The sequence below is a fragment of the Amblyomma americanum genome, chromosome 9 (genome assembly GCF_052857255.1).
Source record: "Amblyomma americanum isolate KBUSLIRL-KWMA chromosome 9, ASM5285725v1, whole genome shotgun sequence".
Classification (NCBI taxonomy): Eukaryota; Metazoa; Arthropoda; class Arachnida; order Ixodida; family Ixodidae; genus Amblyomma; species Amblyomma americanum.
In genome coordinates, this window is record NC_135505.1 from 148,055,580 (window position 1) to 148,081,227 (window position 25,648).

Here is a 25,648-nt window from a genome sequence, read left to right on the forward strand (position 1 = left end):
TCTTCCCGTGGCTGCCATCTTCCGATTGTCCATTCTGTGGTCTCGCCGTGGCAAGTGGCATTTCGCTTTTATACTATCTGCCACGTTGTCAGGTGGCGCGTTACGCTAACTACGCTAACTACGCCGGCAGCGCCGATGCCTACGACGCGGAATCCACGAATGGGCGCCTAAAAGCTGCAATCTAAAACTGTTGTTGCCTTGTCACTGACCCAGCGCAGAAGACTGTCAAGCTCAAGCTTCTTTGGCTAACAGATCTTCAAGAAAGCGAGAGAGAGAAAGGTGAACGGAAATGCAGGGAGGTTAACTAGGCGACATCTTTCAAGCTTGCGAAAACATGCTGTGGAGAATTTCCGAAACGGAGGCGATGAGTACTTTGAATCGAGACGCTGCATTGACTCTTCCTGATGGAGTCACAGTCAACGACGTGTCCCATCTTTTCACAGTGTGCGGTGTGCAGTGCCTGGTTCTAGTTGCAGGAAAGCCGCCTTTGTGTTGGGCACATACGTAAGGTTGGCATATACGCCGTCATTGTCGTACCCATCGGTTGGATGACTGTCGGTGCTTCAGCCGTACTACACAAGAGCACGCAGTGTTGTCTGCTGATAAACTCCACAGTGGCAACCAAGCAATGAACGAGAGTTCCCAGGAGCATTTGATGAAGGAAACACAATTAGGCGAAAAAACAACAAAAAAAGACAAGGAACAAGAAGGAATGCACACAAATACGACTGGAAGAGCAACCAGCACATCCTCTTTCCGGGCCCTCGTCTTTTTCGACTGTTTTTTTTGCCTAACTATGAACCAACTGGCCCAGATGTCAACTCTTAAGCAACACATATTTTGGATGCGGCTGATGGCGTGTCAGCTATTGCCCCCAATGAATAATTTACTACTGGCCCAGTGTCTGGCGCCATTCCTACTGTACAGGTGGAGCCTACACAGCCTTCACGAAGGGATCACCTCTGCAGATGTCTACAGTCAATGTCTGGTGAAACACGTGCCAGTAATGCACAGCGTCAATTATAACACTCTTGGCGCAAGGGTCTGCGCGGTACTTGAGCCGGATGAAGAAACGGGTGCTGGTGTGGCTGCGGCATCGAGTGCCTGCACTTTCGTAATTCCTGATGCCACTGAACTGTTAGATGTGCCATAAGTTCGCTCCCTGACGGAAACTGCACCGCGGGTGTGTCACGACCAAGTATGGCCTCGAAGCTTAGTGCACCACCGAGCTCCACATGACCTCAAGACGACGACGCCCCTGCCAAGCACAGGACCCGGAGTCGAAAGTCAAAGAGGAGGCCGTCTCCTCGGCGCACCAGGTGGAGGAGAATTAGGGCCGCCTCTGAGGATGCCTCACCTTCCGAACTGACGCCAGACGTCGCGGATACTTGACTAAGCGCAAGATTGTCACCATGGCAACAGCCAAGCAGTAGATCGTCGCAACACTCAACACATGTGGGCTCCGCTCTTGGCAGAAACACGTGAAGTTGCGCTGGTGTTTTCGGGCGGTCGGGTAGACATAGTTGCTGTTCAAGAGGCTATGAAAGTGAGCTGAACACGGAGGTGGCTGTGTGCCCATCCTTAACAAATTACAATGCATGTGTATGTCCCACTCGGTGAACCTATCGGCGGGTTGCTTTCTTTTCTTTAAAAATAGTTTCTTTGTTTCTGACTAAATGTACCAAGTGGACAAAAAAGGGCGCTGATATATTATGACTTTCGGCTGCATGGCGAATCGTGGAGGTTAATCAGCGTGTATGCTTCGAATAGGCAGGTGTAGAGAGCAGATTCCAGTGCATTAGCACTAGAGCTTCCACTCAGCCGCTCTGCCTTTGTGAGGTCCCTCTGTGTGCCCACCGGGTTGCAGGCAACCTGCCGTAGGTGACTCACTTGCCAAATATATGTGGCCCTTCTAGGATGCAGATAGGCCACTTAGGTCACGTTACTTTGCGGCATCGTCACAACCTGCCCACAGGATTCTGTGCAAACTGGCTTCGGTGCAGGCCACTGTTCAATGCCTGATTGGTCGCCGGTGTTTGCTCGGGAAGAGCAACCCCAGTCCCACAAACCCCACTGGTAGCAGACCTGCCAACACAGGGCAGTGGCGCATCGCTTAACCGCTGCACTACTGTTCTAGGAGTAGTATGGGGACTCTCAGGGATATATGAACGTAAAGCAGAGAATGACGAATTCCTCTTATATGGGCTTTAATTGATTATAGGTCTCGCGTCAAACCCTTAAGGCAGAGCTGAAGTGTTCCTTCCAGTGAAACTGTAACATAAAACAGAAGTGAAAACCGAAATGCCTGCGCACCTCATTCGCCTTTGCCTAGCCACGCTATATCATCCGTAATTTTTTTTTTCATGATTTGAAGCTCTTCTAGACTTTGATCAGCATGTGGTATTCATTGGTGACTTTAACTGTATTTGTGACCTACACAATTGTCCAGGGCCTACCCAAAACTCTGATAACCGCCTTGTTATTCTAACCGCAGGATAATTTGATGCCGGATTATAATCCACCTTCACGTATATTAGAGGAGCCTCACATTCACCTCTTGGTTGGATTTACGTCACCGCGGATCTTCTTACACTGCGCATTTTCATGCGGCGCAACGCCTGTTTCTTTTTTCCAATCAGGAGCCAAATAAATAGCCCTTGCATGATGAGCTGCCTCTTTCGCTCTCTGAGCGAGTGTCTAAGCTCTAGGGCGGGGTGGGCTGGCGAAAAGTACAGATGCCATGGTTACCAATTTTGCATATCACTACATCTCTCTATTTGCTGCCACTTCAAGAGCTCCGGATCATGATCATGTAGCACGTTTGGTGTCTATAATTACCGCTTTCTTAGGATGAGTGCTCTATAATGATTCCTTAACCTTGGGTAAATTGGAACATGCATTTTTTTATTGCTGCTTTCAAAATCCTCGGAGCAACCTAAGAGGCAGGTGGGCAACCTAGATCACGGGACCTTGCAGGGTCATCACAACCTGCCCACCGGATTGTGAGCAAACTGCCCACCGTGGCAGGTGACAGTTAAAATAACCACTGGTCGCTCGGGAAGAGCAACCTGGGCCACACAAGGCCCACCTCTGGGAACATCTGCCAGCGCAGGGCAGTGGCGCATCGCTTAACCGCTGGACCATTGTGCCGGGAGGGGTATGAGGACTCCCAGGGAGCTATGAATGTAACGAATGACCTTCTGCACATATGGGAATTAACCCAATATGCTACCGCGTCATACGCCGAAGGTGGAGCCTAAGTGTCTTCAAAATTTTTTTAATCGTTTATTCTTACATAATCTTAACCTATGTTCTGCACCTTCTGCTGCAATTTCTCAGGAGCCCTTGCCTTCCGCACTCCCGGCCCTTCACTACGTCATCTCTTTCTCTCTTCTTTCACTCCCACCTTCCTCCCTCCCCTTATGGTGCGGTTCGGAAGTCCACCGAGATATGTGAGACAACTACTGCGCCATTTCTTTTCCTCAAAAAGCAATTGCAATTGCCAGTTCCCCTTTTCTTTTGCTCTTTCTCTGCACCACCCCCCCCCCCCCGCCCAATTGTTTTTGCTTCCCCGTATTTCGTTCTGCTGTGCTTTTCAACTGCTTTCTCGTAAGTTTTTCCACGTCAACCGACACAGTCGTACCTTGCCAACCATCGCAGCTGCCCGTGTATGGACACAGCCTTTCAAGCCCACGTTTGCTATCTGTACATCCTCCCTATTTCCTGGTTCCTTTATGCTGAGCTGGCGTTTTTCTTTATCACATAGTTACCACCTTGCACTTTCCTTCTCCTCAACCAGGTTCCCACCTCGGAGCGGAGCCCTATTTAAGCCCCGCCAAGGGTGAACGCTTTGTGCAGACGAACGCGAGTCCTCTAGTTGTACCGTTAACTAGCACTCTTAAGCTTCCCCGTTCCTTGTTGTCTTGGCACAAGCATGTTCTAAGTTCAGATATAAGCCGCTATTTCTCTTCATACCATATTCATTACATCAAACTTTTCATATCATTTTTATTACATCGTGCCAACGTTAAGTTGTGCATAGTTTAGATCGATAGAAACAGTTTCAAGCGTTTTGACGCAACGTTTACCTCCTCTACCGTAAACCTAATTACAGGTACCAAGACCTCCATGTGAGAATTAAAAATGGCAAAGTCACTGCCCAAAATAAATTTTTTAGCACGTATTACCATACTTACCCCTAGAAAAGAAAAGCTTAGGTTAATGAGATTGTGGCTTCACTATTTTTTTCTTTTTCTCAGATGGCTTCTTTGTGAGCACTAACAAATAAAGGGCAAAAGAAATGGCAGTCACGACGACGTGCGCTGATGAAGCAGCTGTTTTGCCGAAAGTTCTTGCGAAGGCAAAAAAGACGTCACACGAGTTGGCTGACCTAAAACGCGCTAGATTTTTCGGTCTCAAGCACTTAGCGTGCACGACAGTAAACAAAAGAATTCTCACGCAAGTAAATTTCATGGTGTAGTGCATAGCTTTGTTTCCAGCTCACCTTAACAACTGGCGTCAAGAGCTGTCCAAGCTGATAATGTCATTGACAAAGACATATATAGGCCAACACGACACTACTGTTCTGTGCCAGGGGAGGGAACTAAGCAGTATGCTCCTTCTAGCGGTCGCTTTGAGCCTAGTCAACATCACTTCAGCAGGTAAGAGATCACAGCTACGAAATTCGCATGATTACGGGTATTTTCCGGTCGTTACTTAAAAATTTAGATTCACCACATTCGTTCTTGAGTTGACTAAGATTTGCAGCATAGCTGTCAACGTCAGCATGCAGAATAGATTATTAAATCTGCTCCACCCATTTGCTATTGGTCACTATATATACTGAGATAATATTTAATTTTTCTGAGGCGACTACGACGAACATTCCGTAGTATTTGAATGCGGACGATTCAGAATGCTGCCAGTGGGCGTATCATCGTGTCCCTCTGTGCATCTGGAACACATAACATCAACTACATAATTAATTTTTTTCTGCCGCCAGCTTTCGCGGTTAGCTGCTGATCAAACCTTGTTGAACCACTGCGAACTTCCGATAGCCCGCTTATAGTCCCATGAACTAGACTCCTTCCGTTAACTGTGTTGCCATGTGCTTTTCTTGTGCGCAGTATCATTCTTAGCGGTGACCAATTAACTCTTCATTTTCCCTTCCTGCTCCAAGTAACGTTAAAAGAAGAACTAGTTTATCCACGCCTGCTCCAAGAAAGAAGCGCAAATGGCGAACTCCTCCTGCGCGTCAATGATGACATGACACTGCGCCTACGGAAGAGTTCGGTGCTGGCGTCTGATCTCTTCTTCACCACAAACGCTGATGGCAAGTCCGAGCATACCTTGGTGAGCTAATCTTTAGCCTCGCTGCAGCTATTAGCGGCTGCTGTAGGCGTAACGTCTGCTCGAGTCTTGCGTGTTGTGTCCGGCCATTCTTAAGACATGGTAAAGTTGCGGCACTGCTACTCTGCAGCACTGGCAAAAAGTGTCAGCGTTGCGTTCAGCCTGCACACGGTCTTTTGCGTGTGTGTTCTTTGTTCGCGCAACTTTTCTAATTGTGAAGAAGTACACCTAACTAGCCCGGCAACTTGCCCTACTTATGTCTTGCCATTAAGTTCTAAGCTACGGTGTCCTGATCAGTGCTGCTTGCGTATTTTCGTTTCAAGTGAGAAACGAAGAACCGGTTAATTAACGGTGAGAAAGAAATACCCAGAAGCCGTCACTCAAGTCATCATGCTGTGATGCATTATTGCTCTTTGAAGGAAATGGAGCGGAGCGGTGGGGTGTCGCCAGTGGTCTGCACGAAATGTTCAACTGATCTTTTTATTTCGGCTTATGTGGCGAGCCACGCGTCTCTACCTCAGCAAAGAAAATTGACATACCGAAACGCACCATTCATCGAATACGGCGAGGCAAAATAACATAAAATAAACATGCAGAAAGCGCAAACTCGCTCCTGTCTTCATAATAACCGCATATTAAGTTAATGCTAAATAAATTGAACTAGGGGCCGCAGCTTGCAAAACTTTTTTCCTCGCTAAGTCGTTGTTCTCTGTACTATTGCTACTTCGTCATAAGACACCATGACTGCACAACCGAACTACGTTAGCCACCGCTTCCGGTGTAGACGGCGAAGCTTGTCAATGACAAAGAAACAAAAGAACGGCTTGCAAAAATTTAAGTTACGAAACACGGCCTCATATGCACATTGCAGGGTACAGTCTCCATGCAACGTTGAGGGTCTACCGAGTCTCTTTGCCCTCACTGTCCGCCTCTCTTTTTCCTAAGTCTGAACTGAACTGCTGCAAGAGCGTTAGCGTCCTCGAGTCCCATGCCCAGATGGAGGGGCCTTTGTCGAGCGTCGACAGCTCCTACCCCCCCCCCCCCCCCCCGATGCTCCGCTCACGCGTATACCACAGTTCACCGTGACCAACCTCTGCACAACCCACACATCTTCGCACACTTTCCCCCCGTTGAGCATGTAATTCATTGATGTCAGCCTCCTATCACTTTCAGTTTCCATCTGTTGATGTTCCTACAGCGCTTTGAGCGTCTGAAATTTGTTTTCCAAGTTTTGTTGATCGCTCTGCAACCCGCCCTGCAGTAAAGCCTGCTAATACACATAACACGATGAGTAAATGAAAATTACTAAATTAATGAAATAATTACAATTCAATACAGTGCTCATTAAAATAAATCATTTAAATAATTCCTGACAAGTAAATAATGAGAGTTCTCTGATCTATAATTTTGTAATTTCGGATCCGGGAGTTCTAGGCACAACAGCAACACCGCTTACATTCACTCTATGAACCACCGAGCTGAGAGAAGGCGGAAGGCGAGAGTTATCGCGTTCTCCCTAAAGATCTTTCTCCTTGCTGCGCCTTGTCCAGCATAGCTCGAGTGTGCGAGTGCGCAATTGCAGCTCGTGCAACTGGCGATGCTAGACGCGCCTCAGCACGTTGCCCGAATTTTATGTTTAGGACTGGAGCCTAAAATGGTTATAACATCGTCTTCTGGCCACGCATAGTGCCCAAACTCTCACTGAAGAACAGCACTTGAAAACGGCTTGCACAGCGGAAGCTTTATCATCATCATCATCATCATCATCATCATCATCATCATCCTGACTACACCCACTGCAGGGCCAAGACCTCTCCCATGTCTCTCCAATTGACCCTGTCCTTTGCCAGCTGTGCCCACCCTATCCCTACAAACTTCTTATTCTCATCCGCCCACCTAACCTTCTGCCGCCCCCTGCTCCGCTTGCCTTCTCTTGGAATCCACTCCGTTACCCTTAACGGCCAGCGGTTATCCTGCCTTGGCATTACATGCCCTGCCCAAGCCCATTTCTTCCTCTTGATTTCGACTAGAATGCCATTAACCCACGTTTGTTCGCTCACCCTGTAGCTTGGAGCATCCTAGTGATTACGTGGAGAGTTTGCGGCTTTATTTCTCTCACTCGCACGCTTTTCCAAGCTTTCGTTTTCCTTCCGCACTGTGGTATCCTGCACGTGCAAGTGTGTCGGTGTCAGTATTGTTCTCCTGCAGCGCTGCACTCCACGCCCGAGGGTTATGGTCGCCCTTCGAGGAACGCTCGTTACGGAATGATAATCTGTTTATATATTTGCTATAAATAATTTCTCGCATAAAAACTACTGTCATCAACTGCGTTTCTCGTACTACCACGTTTTGCAGTGGAATGGTACACGTTTGGAAGAGAACCTGTACTACGATAGCGGGTACCAATCGTCGGTGATGCTCTCCCAGGACGACCATGCGTTGAAAGTGGTAAGTGTAGTTAAGATCGGTTGAAAGTCACACCGCACTCAAAACGGGGTGCAAAATAAAAATAGCGATCGCGGCTGCCTCGTCTATGCAACAAAAATATGAACTCTTAATACCGTTCTTTTTTTCATTTTCAGGAAGGAATCCTCAGCCCAAACTTGAGAATCAAGCCGCTGCTGACTGAAGAACGCACAGTCGGAGCTCCCATGCCTCACAAACTTTACGAAATTGAAGAACCTAAGAAGTACCTGCGTGAAAGCGGTTAGTAAAAGTAATGGGTACAAACGAACGCATAATGATTGTAGGCTTCAACGATGATTAAATGTTCGCTCTTTCAATGCCACGCGCCGTTTATTCCACTGCGAGCAATACACTTGAACCTCGCGCATTCAGCGACATTTTATTCAGGTGGATTCGTTCATGGTCAAGCGCACTGATTCAAAAGAAGAAGTGCTAAAATAATGAAAAGATTCATGACCGGTGCTTGAATTTGAAATCGCTTTTTTTCTTTTATCCACCATTTCATACATGACTCGCTAGCCAGTAAACGAACATCAAACTTAATGCCAGAACTGTGTACAGTCGTGCCTCGTTAAAACGACCATCGTTAATATGGCAGACTGAAATTATGGGGAATTTTCCCGGCGAACAAACTTTTTCAATGTACTTGCGCCTGGTTAATAAGGAAACTCGCTGCCAGGACAATGGACAGGGCGAAAATGTACGGAGCCAATTGGGACGCACGTTTTTTTTTTTTTTTGGTCTCGTTAATATGGACAGCGATGGCAGCAAAATCCCGATTGCCTCAGCCAGATGTTCCGCCTCTTGTATTTTGAGTCTAGAACACCAGCGAAAGGCCGTGCGGAAGTGAAAATGCCGTAGTAATGGCCTTTGTGTGTGTTGTCCCATGCTTTATAGAGGGATGATGCCCAGGTCAACGCGCCTTGCCATTTCCCACATTGCATCAATGGCTCCGAAAAACGTTCTTTGCGCATTGCGTTGAAAGCCAAATACAGCAGCTGTCACCTAATTGATTACAGAGATGTCAGGATGTCAACAGTCGTAGTAGAATGTACTTCATCACGCCAAAAGGCGCCATCACACATCTCATGAACTGCTTCAAACGCACCTTTAATGATAACGGCGACCACGAAATTGCACCTCAAAGTTGCAAGATTGCCAGTTTTCATTTCACTGCTCGCTGCAAGGCACAGAAGCAGTTCATAATCATAAAGCTATTTTTCATATTTTTTTCTTTATTTGTTATTACGCACGACTTGCTTTATGGAAACTCTTGCTCGGGAACCAAAGTGCCCATATTAACAAGGTATGATATTATAGCGTCCGCACCCGCATGAGGCAGTCTGTAGCTTCAAAAAGAAGAGGAGTTTTCAGAGCAACACAAAACAAGGACAATACATAAACTAAATTTTTGTTAAAGACATACAGAGGACAATATGAATACGGTCTGTATTTCTAGATGACTCTGGTGTAATGAAAAAGATGCTAGTTTCACTGAAAACGCGGAGCTTATCGGGCAGAAATGGTCCCAAAAAGCATAATGAGATGCCGCAAGCGGCGGCTGGTTTCGCAAGGAAATTGCGGTGTGTCTAGGGAGATTTCTTGCGCCCACCGCTGTGGCTAGGAAACGCCGCCATTTACTTCAAAACGTTTAAAACACAATCCTTTTATCTTTTGGTGTAACAAGTTTAAATCATGTGGCGTTAAATGTTTTTAATTCGATTTTCTCGGCAGTAAACGAGCGTTCTGAGGCATGAAAAACATCATCGTAGACAGAAAAAGTAGGAGAATCAATTTTTGCTGAAAGAAAAAGTGGCATGAGTTTTTTTTTCGGTCTTCTTTAAAACCTACGATAGCCATGGAAAACACGCTGTAAACAGAGAGAAAGGCGAAATAGTGAAAGCTGAAAATTTTAAAAGATTGACTTCTTATCACTGGTCCCCCTTTGTTTTTTTTTTTGTTTTTTTTGGACATTTTTTACATTAATAAGGTCTCTTGTATCAGAACCTTGAGTTAGTAGTTTCCAAAGATTCGGCTGCATGTCCGCGTGTGTGCTTATCCCATCTTCATATCTAGATTCCGCACCATTTCTTAGTTTCCTAAAATCTATTAGGCAATAAACAATTACCGACGATCGTATTTTTTCTTGTTTAGGCTACCAATTTTTCGATGTTCCCTTCAATTTTCCCTGGTTATCTATGCCATGGCAGTTCTCAAGTAAGTACAAGCGTGATTATATATCTGATTTGTTTGGTTTAAAACGGCTAACAACTTTTCCTTGAAGTTTTGTTGCAGAATTCTGCATGAACGTATTTCTGTCCAAACAGTTTCACATAATATTCATTTAGTTTGATTCCTTCAACCGTCGAACTCTTTCGTCGTAATTATTGTTTAATTATCAAAATTGCGCAGAAATCTAAGATATTGTGTTCATGTGCAAAGTAGTGAAATAACTGATGGAGTAAATGAATATATATGCTATGGCCGCGCGCGGCATTGCGCTGAAGATGATATGAGAAAGCATTTAAGGGGCTAATTGATAAGATTGAGATAGACTAAAATATAGAATGGGGGTGGCCAAGCGGGCAGCCTGTTCGCAACGTGGGGAGGGGGGTTAAGGACAACTCCAGGCAAGCGTGTCAAGAATGAACGCAAAAAGAACGCGAAACGACGTCACGCAAGCTTTCTAGACTAATCTCTCACTTCGGAAGGCGCTTCGAAACCTGGCTGAATGGTGCCAGTAAAGCAAAGAAAAAAAGAACAGAACAGACGCTAGGCGCAGACCAAGATCAAAACTCGATTTCTAACACCAGAGGTTTGCGTTTCACACGAAAAAAAATATAGAAGCATGGGCCTGATAAAAACTTCATATAGGAAACAAATTACATTACAGCCAAATCATCTCACGCTAGCCCGCACCTGTGGATTGTAGTAAACATTTTTCCATAGTAAACCATTTCATGACGCAATACGAGGATTCCTCCTCGATGTATGTGACCGCAATAAATGTGAGAGGACTTTTCAGCCCCCTACACTACGGCTCCTGTCATACTGGGTGTCCCAAAGGCTTCAGTGTGTCTTTCGGCAGATTCAATGTACGCACGATTCCCCTCCTTTTCGTTTTACCGTCCCCGCGACGGAGAGACCATCTGGTGCTAGGAATAACAGAATGTGCTACATATTCTTGAAGGAGCACGTTTTTGGGCGAGTCGGTCGTTCACACACAAGCGCCCACACACGCACACAAACACACACAAAACAACGAGAAAGTTTAACAAGTGCGGCGCACAATAGCCGAGTGTGCGCTTACTGTGCACACTTTACGTCCTTGTTTATGTGTGCGTAGTTAATTCTGTGGGAATGCTTCCCATTAACCGCAAAGGACACTGCAGTGGAGGGGTCCGAATTTTTTTATCAAATCTGACCACCTGGGGTATCGTTCACGTGCACTCGTATCTCACAGCACGCGAGTGTCTTGCGCGTTTCTCGCCTAATCAGCGGCCGCGATCGGCATACCATCTCGCTCCTTCACTCATAAAACGCCATGGGATTTGAGCAACCGCGGAGTGGTGCATGTTATAAATGAACTGTTGCGTCTAATAGACTCTACTCCAGTGCATAAAATCAAGTACTCGACGATTGTCTCGAGTGCTGCATCAGTGTTGGAAACGTAGGGTGCACTGTGCTCTGTCCGACAGGGCACTGCCAGAAGTGGAGTCCAGAGCGCGAAGGATTTTTGTGCCCGTTGATGCTGTGCCTGCATGTGCCATGTTTTTCCTTTCTTCGTGTCACTTTATCTAAAAGCGTGCGAAGTGCGCTATTTGCGGTTGAAGCACCAGCACAGGGCGTGACTCTAAAAGAAATGGGTTCTTGCGATACAGCCGAGCCACCAGTGACAAAAGAGCTCCCAGAGGAATACGTCAGCGAACTGCACGTGGTGTCCTGCAGCAGTCACGAGAAGCAGTTCGCGACCAACGAAGAGCTGATCGCGTACCTTGCTGTCCTGATGAACGCAGTAAGCATGGTTCTTTTATTTCCTTGCCAGGTAAATGTGCAGAAGCGGTTCTCTTGCGGCCTTCACGAACCCATCATTGTGAAAATCGGGCAAACGCCACGGCAAAATTGCAAGTCTGCTTTTTCCGCGTACGTAATAAAACTACGCCTAGAAAAACGTTCTTAGGGCCGCGTTGAAAAATCTCAGAAATTGGAAGCGTTCGTTGTTTGGGCAAATATGAGCGTAAGCTTCGATGTGTTTGCTGCGATGTCAGGCTCAGCACTGTTGTGAAGACGCGACAGCGGACAATGATAAAGTGCAAAGACGATTGATTATCCGGCTCAAACCGGCCATTGCACGATCTATAGCCTTGAATTTTAATATATCGCTTGCCATTGCCTGACTCGCTGAGGAACACGCCACCATCTCACTTGCAATGCACAGTGGCTATCAGTGGAACCTGTTTTTCGCTCCCAACCTTATTTGCCGCAAGGTTAGAATATGTATATGACCGAGCATGTGAGACGCACCATCTCTGCTAGAATTAACGAAACAAGGCTGTATAGTAGAGCCCTTACAACAACTACCACAACTTACAATGCGGTCAAGCGTCCTCCTTGCCTTACACAGATTTAGAGCTTAAGTGGTGCCATAAGTGCCCGGATAAACGGCTCAGAGACAAACCACATCTCTTGGCTACTTTTTGCAAAGATGGTACATGCCTTGCACAGAGCAGCAGAAGCAGGGATTTAATTCCTCGTATTTTTTTACCTAATATCCGGGGATTTTTCTAGGTAAACATATGGTATGAAGGAATGGAGCACCCAAGGATCAAGATGAAAATTGTCGGAATCACCCGAAATTCAGTGAGTATACAGATTTCATAGCATAAAAGCAAAACTCAGTGTCACTTAACTGTGCCCGGCGCTTGTGGAAAAATAATGAAAGCGACTTAGAACAAAATTGTGACCGTTACACAAGGGGAACAATCGCACCTGTACGTTGTGTGGCATCAAAACGTTCTTTGTAATAACAATAATTATAACGCCAATGACTCCTCGCGCCTCTCGTAGGTTCACTCATCGTGTCTAAGTGTTCACAGCTTGGTCACATTGGCAATCTGTTCTTTAGCATAGCAGTGGTAATGTTCTGCGTTGTGCGTATCTTACATTCAAATCACACTCTGCAATTTAAAGCATCGGTCCGTATAAAGCATCGGTCCGAAGGAAAGTTATTACATTCCGGTACGGGTAAATTTGTTGTACAAATCTTCTTAGTGGCCCTGAGCTGCTCGGCCTTTTTTCTAAGCTACCTTGAAAGCTGTGTCTTTATAATCCGCGTACGAACATATAAACTCTTTTAATTTACTGTCTTTTTTCTTTTGCAATGCCTTGCTCAAACATCATATTGTATGCTATAAAATTTGAATTTGCAAGTCTTGTGTTCATACCTGTCAGTTTCTTTTTGCGAAATTTAACCGTCTTTTTTTTCTTCCGCTACCATCTCATTATAATTGATATTGGTAACTTCAGTATTTTACCCAATTGCACAACCATATGTGTATCGTCATGGTGGAAATCTGAAACAAATTCCAAATAAATTATCTTCAGTTCAGCTCCGTCTGTAATGAATAGATGCGAAGAATTTTATAAAGCAATAAACATGAGGGGGTTTATAATGGTTTCACGTCCCAAAGCGACTCGGGCTATGAGGTATGCCGTAGTGAAGGGCTCTGGAAATTTCGACCACCTGGGGTTCTTCAACGTGCACTGACATCGCACAGCACACGGGCCTCTAAAATTTCGCCTCCATCGAAATTCGACCGACGCGGCAGGGATCGAACCCGCGTCTTTCGGGCCAGCAGCCGAGCGCCGTAACCACTGAGACACCGCGGCGGCGTTAATCACTTGAAAAGTGAGGAATTCAGATGCAGCTACAGGCCTCTGGCTTAGGGCAAAATGGAACGAAAAAAGTAAGGAGGTGGAATGTGCAGGTCGTACGTGACCGTGAAGTTGTAGTGCGCACATGCACATCAGCGAAGCAGTCTGTCACCACCGATAGCGTCGAGACTCTCGCTGCGTAAAATGTGTGCGAACACCTAAACCGGTTCAATAAATTTCTCAGTACCTGGCCAAGTGCACAACATGATGTCCTCTCTCAATGACCTTCTCTCGAAACGTGTCGAAGAAAGGACAAACATCTTCGCCGCGAAGAAAAGCATTCAGCTCTTCCTGCTTGTTTTTATCAATGCGATTTCAAAGCCTCAGGGGGTCAAAATTCGTCGCTGTTCATAAAACTCGCCCATTGGTTGAAAGGAAGTGACACCACCAGACCGGAGCATTCCAATTGGCTGGAGAACAGTTAAATGTCACCAGACGCGATCAATCCGATTGGCTGGAGGGAAGTGACGTCATTTTCGGTAACGGTATCAGCAACTGCTAATGCTATCGCATGCCAACATACAGTCGAGATCGGTGTCCTCGTGAATTTGTTGTAAGACTTGCTTCTTCTAGGACGGGCTCTCTGAAGTGAAAGAAGAAGGTTATTTGATGGCTGACAAAACCATCAACGAGTTCTCAGATTACGTCCATAGAAACATTTCAGGAAGCCCCGATGTCGTTTACATGATCACAAAGTAAGTTTTACACTTTGCGTCTTTCTTTTCTTGGGCCTTCGCAAAAATAGTTACTGATTTATTTTATTTCAGCATAAGGAACTTGAGCGATCACTTTAAAATAAGATTCCAGCTATGCTCGGAAATGCCCGAAATTTTTATGCAGACAATAATGTTGCCTGTTAGAAATTTTTGATTTTCTTGCTACTCTACTGTTCGAACAATGTATTCGCTAAGAGTGCATTCTTGGCACAGGTTGACGCTCAAAAGGTAGGCCTTGTTGAGGTCTAGGAGAGTTGTTTCATCTTTCTAAAAATTTAGTTGCCCGAAAAATGCAAACTGAACGTAAAAGCGCAAAAAACAAGAACGATAATAAGACGCACAACACGAGCGCTCGTGTTGTGTGTCTTATTCTCGTCCTTGTTTTTTGCGCTTTTACGTTCATCATGGTAAACCAACTCGCCCAAACTCGGCCTTTATTGAAAAATGCAAATGCAGACGAAAATAGCTACAATATGCAAAGTCTCGAAGTTGCTTAGCGTACATTTAAAAGTTTTTCGTTTGTGGTGTTCGTCGGACAAGTGCGGTTGTTCTCGTCCTCAGCATTTACGCTGAAAAAGATGCGTGTCTCAAATTTTCAGCTTTCAATCGTGGATTCTGCGATACAACAAAATTATTGTCTATGCAGTAAAATATTTTCACACTATTGTTTAGGTAATATAGCTGTGTCCTGTTAATACGCGGATGTGTTTTGCGAAGTGAGATATGTCTAAAGAGAACTAGTACACCTTACCTGTATGTAATAAACCTGTATGTTTGACTGTCGAGAATATGAAATGCTCCTTAACTTTTTCTAATTGCCTAAACAATTAAATCAATAAATATTGCGCTGAATCATTTCAGCAGGCAAAACAATCTATTTTAAAAGGTGCTTTCGTCTAAAGACACCCGCTACTTTTTCAGAACTTTCAAAAATTTCTCGATCTTTGGTCGTTTTCAAGGATTTTTATCGTGCTTTTAATAAAGTTCCTGAAACACTTCAGAAATGCAGAATTCAGTACGGCTGTCATTGGCGCGTTCTTTCCTTTTTTTAGAAGACCTCCAGATTTGACACATTTGGGTCTCTCTAGCGCCTCATGAGGTTTAAACTACTTTGTTCCCCTCATTAGGCTAGAAGGAAGTAAAAATGCCATTGCCTCCTTTTTGGCGACAGCGAACAGTAGGCAACAGACGAAGCACCAAGATCCAGTCCCCTTTGTTTCTATCCAGCAGGATTTCTTAAAGAACACGATCCTATCGCAGAAGAATTGACATATGGCCTATGGCGATGTTTTTTTCGTTTAAATCACGACGCTTTGGGAGAACTTTTTCGTCAAGACGGTCGTGAGCGTAGCCGTTTAACTACACACTTTTTTTTTGAGTTCTCGGTTGAGGAAACTGACACGGATACAAAAACAAGCTCAATAGTACAAACGTTAGAGAACTCTTCCGCCAGACTCTACAGCATTGGCACTTGACGAATATGAATTCCTTTCAGTCTTTATTCGCATCATATTTTAGAAATCATGTTAACAGAGATGATGAGCAAGGAAATTTCTAGTCCACAGTAAGAAATAAAGTATAAAGGCAATAATTAACAAGAAACCCAGCATTTCGCATGCTATTTACCGCTTGCCATATTGTATTGGTCGGGCAGCCACACCATCTTAACACATCAAATTAAATAACAATTAGAACAGGATCACACGAACTCGCCTGTTGCCTGCCATTCTAAGCTATCCGTCCTGGTTAGCACAACTAGTAGAGGGACATTTGGAAGAGGGGGTGGTCCTGGAGCTGAAGCCCGTACCAGGATGAATTTTTCTCCAGATGCCTATTTTCTGGGAATGAAATTACCTTCTCTGCGTGGGCATTCCGGAAGCGATCTGGTGGACGGCAATGCGCAGTCACTTCCTCAATGAAAATCTACTGCGCCTTGGAGGAGCCCTTCAGGATCATTGCAGTACTTCTTCAGCGCCAGTTTACGATTGCGTAGACGTTGACATAAGACAGTAGCCAGTTTGAAATACTGAATTGCAGACTAGGAACTCAACGTTCGGGAAATCCATATGCAAGGGAAATGATTGAAAAAAAATAACAAGTTGAGAAGCCCCGGTATATCTAATCTCCAATAAGTGTCAGACTTCCCGAGCAGCGATTGTTACATTTTACAGATTATGAGATTAGATTATATTAGTGTACAGATTAGAGGGTTGAAGATCAGGAGAATAAGAGAAGGGCAACACTATAGCGACAGTTGTTCTCCCAGGATTGTGCTTGTGTTACTTCGTCTACATAGTTTGTAGCTTTGGAATCGAACCAGGTGAGGCTGCTTAGGCATGAGAATGTCACAGAAGCTGCGCCTCGTGCAGCCTGTGTTAAAGTTTATGAGCATGAACATATCGCTAGTCGCCTTTCCCCTTTGGCTCAAGTTGCGTATGTGCGACTCCGTGCGTATCAAAGTGCTTTAGAACACGTGGTAAGACTTTATTTTTGATAATTTCAGTCAAGACATGGCAGAAATGCAGCACGATGGAACTATAGCCAGTGGCCTCGCTGGTAAGCGTCTTATCTTTCCAGAAAAAGGGCAAGAAACAAAACTTGTCTTTACTCTGCGGAGACTGTAATAAGGCTACAGTATCGTCTCCGGCAATTACGGTGGCTGTCAAAATTGTAAGCACATAGTGAGGGCCCAGCGCCAGTTCCTTTTCTAACAAAAAACGTTTGCACAACTGCATAAATTTTGAATCAAACGATTCCGCAGCCTTAAAATGTTGCATTTGTAGCGGCGCTGGCATCGCCAGCGGCGCTGAAGAAGGAGATCTGCCTCCCGCATCAGAGCACGCTCTCTCAGCCAGCCCGACCAGCCAGCCACGTCAACAACCCGCACCGCCGGCTTACCAGCCTCGGCTACCGGGACGGCCAATAAATGTGGTTCACCCTCCACATTCTGGATCACGTCCGGGTCGTTGTTGACGTGGCTGGTTGTTGACGTGGCTGGCTGGTCGGGCTGGCTGAGAGAGCGTGCTCTGATGCGCGAGGCAGATCTTCTTCTTCAGCGCCGCTGACGATGCCAGCGCCGCTACACATTTTCAGTCCACGAGTACACGTCAGCAGTAAAAGGCGCTCTCGCATACCTGCAATACTCGCAGTTAAAGCTACAAATTTCTCAACGTGTGTCATGGAACCTCATTTTGCTCGTACAACTCGATTTACCTTACCGGATTTGTCGGGCCACCACGTATGGCGTCGAGCCGCCGGGCTGTGCCTAATGACGTAGGGAAGCGCTCACTTCGGAACAAACAACACAAAGAATGCGCCACGACACACCAAGCTCGGACTTTCAACTGAGTTTATCTTAAGGCGAAAGCCTTTAATGGCTCATCGCTGTCCATCCGTCCGTGAAATCTGTCACATTATGACGTCACCAGTGGCATAATAGCTGACCCATATACCCTTAGCAATACTACGTAATGAGTGATTAGTAACCACTCCTTAATTTGAAGTTAGTCATTTAATCATCCAGTAATTACTGATTAGTCATTTCATTGGTAATTAACTGCTAATTAGTAAAAAGGCAAAAATAAAAATAAACGCAAATAGAACAATTGAAACATAATAAAATAAGTGAAAACTTCAAAAAAACAAAAATTTTAAGAACTAAAACCCAACAATTAAAAATAAACATCAATTACATAAAAATACAAAATAAGAACAACAGAAAAATGCAATGCGTACAGGCGCCGTGGCAAAAAAAGCCTGCGTTCTAGTAAGTTCCATGTTTTCACATTGCTGCACGTAAGCAGACTTAAGTGCCCTCAGAATGTTTTTGTTGGGCCGCATATTTATTAGCACCTAATCATGGGAAAGAGAAAACACAAATAAACAGAAATCAACGATAAAGACAAACAGGCAAGAAAGCCAGGCAGGCATGAAAGCAGCAATGATTGAATAAACCCAACACAGGAGTGCTGTGTGCACATGTGAACTATCCCGGTAAGTTGTAAGTGTAGCTGCTGAGCTCACATCCGAGTTCGTTCTTTTCACCAACGCGCTAGGAAAAAGTCTTGCATTTATAATTAAACACTGACAGGCGTAAGAATTTTGTAGGCAATGCGAATTTTCTATTTGTAAACCTTTATAAAAATGGTCTATAGACAGTTCATAGACTTCTCGCAGACTCTATTGCATTCCTATAGATATTTCTTTTTCTATTCAGTCTATAGACTGTCTGTAGACTAAAGTCTACTAAAAGTGTATGGCCATAAATATATAATTATCTATAGACTGTCTGTAGCATTTGCATTGCCTATAGACAATTCTCTAGAATTTGTCTATACGGAGTCTATAGACTCTATAGACAGAAGTCTATGGACAGTCATAGACTGTATAAAAAAACTGTAAGGGAACATATTGTGAAATTTTTCCCCTTGCGTGCCGCTACCATTCGGACTCTGAGTTGTTGGTCAATCCACGCAAAAGGAGATGCGTCTATTTGTTGGCCCCCTACATTTCGAAGAGAAGAGACATTTTTTTGAAGGTCACATTGCTTGGGAGAGCAATATGCGAACATACGCGCAACTCTGAGAACCTATACAGCAATTCTAGTGTGCAGCATTAGAGCAAAGACGCCTTGCTGTGTGCGGTTCTTGCTGATGTAGTAGTAGTAATAGCAGAAGAGTTTATTTGGGACAAAAAATATACAAAATTTGTCCTGGGCGAGAAGGCTAAAGGCATTTTCGGCTGCCGAGGCCATCAAACCCTTGGCAGCAGTGGAAACCACTATTCGCATATCCGAACACATTTGCAGTACAGTGCATCGTACAACAGCCAATATGTATGCAAGGACACAAAACAAAACAAATGCAAAACCGTGAGAACGGTGTGCATGCCTCTGCATATGACAGAAAATAAAAAGAGCAAATCTGAAAGGAAAAAAATGCTTACACACTCCCGAACAGTTTATCGACGTACACAAGTGTGACACGTCGGAATATCATTCCTCACACAAAAGAAATTGTTTCACTTTTTGATCGATTAGGTACATATGTCTTAGTGTTTTCTTTATCTTAGGCAATGTTAGGTTGATAAAAATTCAAAGATGGCTGGATCTTGATTCAGTAAATTTGTTATTTGCGTACATTATATCTGCCTACGCTACGCGCCGAATGAGAATGACGCAGCTTTTGCAAGTTCATTTTTCATGCGCTCTTATTCTACGTAGGTTACGCATTCGTGGCGCACCTGTGCAATCGCAGAAATGTCGCCATCGGTGAAGACCGCGCGGGTAGCTACGAAGGAATCTACCCAGCCGCCCACGAGATAGCTCACGTGTGAGTGTCCGAGTTGCCTTCTTCGAAGATGAGGTGCGAACACGCTTTCGCCACCTCACTTTTAGCCAGCTGAGACAGCGCCGTTTATGCCGCGGCACGCATCAGCAATACCAGAGTATTTGAAACCTGACGTGGCTAGCGCTATATCATGAATGATATGCTGCTTTCCAAACAATTGTCGCGCTGGCAGTGACGTCGTCACCGAACGCGCTCACGAGTCCCGGGTGTGTAACTAGTGCGCTTGCGCGCGAGCGGCCCAACCAGCAGCGAATGCTACTTGCCGCACGGCCGTTCGGATTGGAGAGTGGCTTGCGAGCAAGCACCGGATAATGGGCGTGGCGTCCCACGAGAAAGGAGCAAAAAAAGCGCGAAAACTTTGTGTTACCAGACTGAGATATTCACTATCCGAGCCTGTATTGCAGCCTGTATTCACCATAGACACGTAGTACACCATATGTGTCCAGAGATCTCAAAAAACACTGGTATACTTTATAAACTAGTAGGTTTAATTCCACTTGGCTAAAAACAATTCTACAGTGTCCTTGGTTGTTCTAAATTTTTTTATGGCACAATGATATTGGGAACCACTCATAAAGCGTATCATATTAAATTAAAAATTTTACAAAACGGATTCTGCCCGTATTCTCAGACTCAAACACGGGCCTGTTGCAGACCTCAGACTGTTCCAAAATTCCGGCACTATGCTGTACTTCGTGCGGACGAAATATACGCTATGAAAACACTTAAGTTTTTGCGTAGAAAAAGCTTTTTCCCAGATATCAGCAATATAAAAACCTCTAGTTACGGTTTCAGACACAATATAGCGCATGCCCCTGATGTAAGAGCAACTATGGAAACAAACTTCTTAATTCCAACCTGACTAAATAACAAACAAAATAGGATGCCTGGTAAACTTCAACTGTGGCCAGCTTGTATATAAAACAACGAGAAAAATTGCTCTTCAGTGAGAATCTATTCATAACCACTGAATGACTTGAATTCGCGTGCTGTGTCTTGGCATTAATGTTTCAGTGTGAACTTGTGCTGCGTGTATTATGGTTTATAAAACTTGAGTATATAACGTTTCCTTCTATTTGCGTTACGGGTGTGATGCGTGCTATATCTATGTGCATCAATTTGCTCTTTTCTTGCTTTCTCGCAATACGTTCTATACGCATATGTTTTAATTTTCTCTTTTTAGTTACAGCTGAACCATTGTAATATTGTGCCATAACAATGCATGTCTACATTACGAATAATTTCTAGCACTGTGTACATATGTCATGTCTATAGTTTCTTAGACTATCATTATCTGTGTATTGTTACCTGCGTATTGTCTGCGATGGTTTTTTGCTCAGTATCTCTAAAACACACGGCAGACGGAGCACTGCTGCTGGACTGTATCAGGAGGCTGGGGCATTTGGCAGGCCTTCTGAAAGCCTTTATTCCCATCCTCCCCTCGAACACCGAGGAACCAAATCAAATAAAATCAAGACAAAACGTGCTATTGATCAGAACAGCAAGGATCGTGAGAGGCTTGGCGCGCAGCCTCGGCTACCCGATTAGTCATTGAAGGGGTTCTGAAACGCCTTTCGAGGAGAGCCCATTAACTCACTTATTCACTGCACTGTGTTGCCATGAAAACCGGAGCCAAATCATACTCTTCTACACGCAACAGACAACCCACAATCGCGCGTCAAAGTTGGCGAGCCCTTCCCGGCGACTTTTTCACGCTCGCACCCTCCTCCGTCCCCCGCATCTGCGTAGACAAGGTGAGAGGTGGCCATTGGTTAGATTCTTTCAGACGTGAGGCAGCTACCGTGGCCGCGGCCAATAAGGCGCTTAGCTCCGGCGGGTCGGGAAGCTCCACTCCCAGAGGGGGTCGGCGGAGGAGCGCCTACCTTCCAGCGTGCAAAAAATGACGAGAGGAGAGGGAAAGGCGCGAACACGCTGAAATTCAAATTTTAACTACAGATAACTCAGCTTCTACAAAGCGCATTTAAAAAATCCTTGCTGGACACTATCCGTGAAGCGGCGTGCTTCAATATCCCAGGCAAGCCGCAACTTTATTAGAGCCCACATCACGGCCCCTTTAATCCATGCATTCCGACTTTGCAATCAACGTTGATGGTACCTTTTCAGCTTAGGTGCTGATCACGATGGCCGCAACGCAGCGACTCATATCCCCAACTACCCCGGAGCGACAGCCTGCAGCTGGAAAGACGGCTACCTCATGAGCTACGCAGATGGAGGACGCAAGAAGTACCAACTCTCGCCCTGCAGCGAAAGCCAGATACGGGCGGTGCTCAGGTGATCATTGTTACTCGGGTCCACGGTTGGTTTTCCCGCCGGAGTAATAACGAGTGGGCTGGAAGGTTCAGGAAAATAACAAAAGATTAGTTACATTCATTTTATTTGCAAGACAGTGTGAAAGACGGTAAAGAGCAAGACGCGGTAAGAAGTGTGAATACGGTGAACAAAGTAGTGAGGTGTTTTTAATATCTATCGCGTGTATTTCCCGCCTTTTCATCTCAATGATCAGGCCTCGGGCGCTGTCTTTTCGGTTCGCAACTGCAGCCGACTGGTACAAATGCTGCCTATCAGGCAACTTCCTTTTTCTTTGCGATGTTTCTCTATTTCCATCCCGAAACGCTTAAAATAACGGTGAATTGTGACCCACGCCAGCGTCCGGCGTGCGGGTCCCTCCTCGCCGACAGGCCGGCGCTCGGAGCCCAGTGCAGAACTCCGTCCAGGAAAGCCAGCGCAGGGGGTCTCATGGCTAGGGCAAGGGAGCCTTGTGAAATGAAAAATGCTGATATATTTTCGCCTTTTAGGTATGTGGGACAGGAATGCCTGGATGAGATATCTGAAAAGGATTACATGGCGCGGCACAAAAAACTTCCCGGCCAAATGATAACCAAGGAGGAGTACTGCAAAATCTTGTTCAAGGCCCAGGGCACTGGAATGCCGGTTGAGGTGCGTCCAGCCCTCATCTTGGTAGATTTGAGAGCACTGTATTTGGTCTGATAGTCAAGTCTCGCCCGATTCAACGCCACAGGTGATGCGCGAGAAACGTCCGTACTAGTGTTCAGGAGGAGCGGCGAGCATTGTGCTCAGTCATTCGCGGTATTAGCATCTGATGATTGCGCGTATCTGAGCAGGTTTGTTAATAACTTTCATAAGTAGGCTTAGCGCTACCAGACAGAACGGAACGGCAAGGCAGTAAGCCGAACGAACGCCTCCCTCTGCCACTAAGCACGTAAAGCTTTTTTTTTAAATCTCAATTATCCAGTTTGAAGGCTGCACCATGCAGGTGTGCAACGCTCGGCTTTGTTCCGCGACGCTTAGCATGAACTGTCATGGCTTTGCAAAATACAGAGTACTTGTTTTTGGCAAAGGACTGTGGTTGTTTTATTCTGGTGCATGCCACATCTGCTTGAGTTCTTTGATTGCTAGAGCGGTTTAACCTCCCCTTTCATGAATGCAGTCACCAAGGAATGCTTCAAACTTCAAAAAAAATAAATCTCTAATGCAATTCGTTCAGGACCCGAAGTCCCTGAAAGAGTGCAAGATGCACTGTTGCCTCCGGACTTACTACGGTCCCGGAAAATGTGAGGAAGATCGTCTCCTGGAAGGTATGGCCTGCGGGGATGGCAAGGTACGTGCTATGAGCAAGGCACTGCTTTTCATGGCCCTTGGAATAATTCCCATCAATAAATCAGCGTGTCCATGCAGCTGCTACTGGATTTGAAAATTGACATTAGGCTTTCGAGAATCCTCTATCTGCTACCGTAGTGGGCTGAGGCCTGCTTCGTAAAAGTAAATGAGACGCCCGACCATGCTTAGGAGACCACAAAAAAAAAAACCCGGCTTTCCCTTGTGTCTCTTTTTCCTGGTGCATCGCGATTTTAGCCCGTTTTGAATCGGTTCTAACAATCCGCCCTAATCTGTTGATTTGGCAACAAAAATATCAGAATAAGCCTACACTTTGTGCGCAGAAATGGTTTACCTCACCCTTAAACAATTGTCTAGCCATGCTGTTAGCATTCTAGATTGAAATAGGCTTAATAAAAGGCTGCTGGGGCCAGCATTATAAAATTCTTGCAGGTTATTTGATTCTGAATGTGCGCACGCTTGCATGAAGATCAAATAGTCCGTATTTTGTTTCGGTCATGTTTTCGAATAACGCCTTTCGCGGGCTCATTGCAATGCTTCATCTCTGAAATGCGTGCCACTGACACGGACTCACAGTCATAGTGACAAGTTCCGCCTTAAAACTTTATAGAGGCATCAGAAGGTGCATTGACTAACTTACCATAGTTTCTCGCAGCCATGCAAAATTCGGTCACGCATCTCCCAGTACCGGCATATTGTCTCCGACTGCCTGCCCTAAAAAAAAGTATTTCATTGTGCTCTACTCTGCTTCAACCGGCGCCAATTCAATGATCATTTCGCTGTGTTTCAGACTTGCCGCAAGGGAATTTGCGCTCACCACACTTTGCCAGAGTGAACACCATTAACAAGCACAGGCACCGTCAAATAAGTCCATTCCTCGGCTCTTAATAACCCGCACTGTGGCCAGTAAACCACACGCCACCCTGACCAATAAAATCTGCACAAGAATGTCTTTATTGCTGCTTTGACGGATTTTGGAACAGTTAAGTTTATATTCGTCAGTAAAAAATTTAAGCGTTTTGCGATCTTAAAACAAGAACGCAATTTCAACACTTCTCGTTAAGGTCATGGGCAATGTATCCATAATGAAACTGGCGCCTCCACAGCAGCTCGGCAAGGGAAATTTATAGAGGTCAGAACTGAAGAAAGAACTTTCAGGATTCCCTTGTGCACTCAAGATTGGGCTCTCAGCACAGCAGCCCTTATCTAGATGGAAAAAAAACATATTTCATAAAGGGCACAAGAGCTATGTAAAAAGACCGGACAGTTGAACTGTGGTACCTTACTCGAAATCAACGTCAATAAATTTTCTTTGATCATACGTAGAATATTTTTGCAGCATGACAATGCGTCTCGACTGTGTGAGTAATGATACCGGCGTTTTTCATTTTAATTTTCGGTAACACTTAACATGAAGAGGTTCGTCTTGAAGCCTATGCCAAAACTGTTCTTTGCGTAACCCAGTTTGCCCAATGGATAGCTGTAAATAAAAGTCGCCGATTTTCCGCCGTTTTCCAGCCTCTCGCCGCACGACGAAAGTGCTTGTGAAATTTCAGGCTTGCTGCTTTTCACATTACACGTATTTAGTAAAGGCGTACAAGCCAAGCAAAATTTTTGCCGATATTTCAGCAGTCAATTTAGCGGCCCCGGTGATGGTTACGAGGTCTGTTTCCGTAGCCTCGATCGCTTTCGTTGTCGCCACTCATTCTGGTTCTCCAAACGATTTTCCTCAAGCAGAGGAATCAGACATTGCTGAAAAGCAACGACGTCGCATACATGTGAGTCATGGCACAATGGGCATCTGAATCTCAAGCACCATCTGCGGCAAGGTTCCTATAATGTTGCACGCTCACACACATTATACAGCTTCATTGCTTTTTTTCTTCTGTCTTTTCGGGTGGGCAACTTCAATGTCAATACATCTGAGCATCCTGTCCCAGTACGGTTATCTTGTATTTTTCTTTAATCGATTATTAGATGCCACTATTTTCAAAGTTCATATCAAGTCTCTGTCTCTGTATCCAGCACCGCAGTGGCGCTGTGCAGTACCTGCTGCTGCCGAGAATGCTGATTCAGCACTCTGCAATACAATCACCCATGTTGTAGCCAGCACCCTGTACACTGGAATCCTGCAGGACGCAATTTTCACGCGCAGGCCACACGACCCTTTGTGGAACG

General features: G+C 45.2%; 2 protein-coding genes across 2 annotated transcripts in view; one reads left to right on the forward strand and one right to left on the reverse strand.

The window, feature by feature from the left end:
• Positions 1-24,186, reverse strand: part of LOC144104830 (uncharacterized) — a 135,552-nt gene extending 111,366 nt beyond the window's left edge. Inside the window, exon 1 of the mRNA XM_077638042.1 lies at positions 24,111-24,186. Within this exon, the coding sequence (XP_077494168.1) occupies positions 24,111-24,113 (3 nt within the window). The 5' untranslated portion in view covers positions 24,114-24,186. The remainder of the gene's footprint in view (positions 1-24,110) is intronic.
• Positions 4,600-24,312, forward strand: LOC144104829 (venom metalloproteinase BumaMPs1-like). Its single transcript, XM_077638040.1, has 14 exons — positions 4,600-4,661; positions 5,180-5,352; positions 7,705-7,797; positions 7,932-8,055; positions 9,970-10,032; positions 11,697-11,830; positions 12,604-12,675; positions 14,323-14,444; positions 16,969-17,021; positions 19,687-19,795; positions 21,938-22,105; positions 22,630-22,771; positions 23,340-23,453; positions 24,261-24,312. Exons 1-14 carry the CDS (start codon positions 4,613-4,615, stop codon positions 24,303-24,305), a joined length of 1,461 nt encoding a protein of 486 aa, XP_077494166.1. The 5' UTR covers positions 4,600-4,612; the 3' UTR covers positions 24,306-24,312.
• Positions 24,313-25,648: the final 1,336 nt, after the last annotated feature.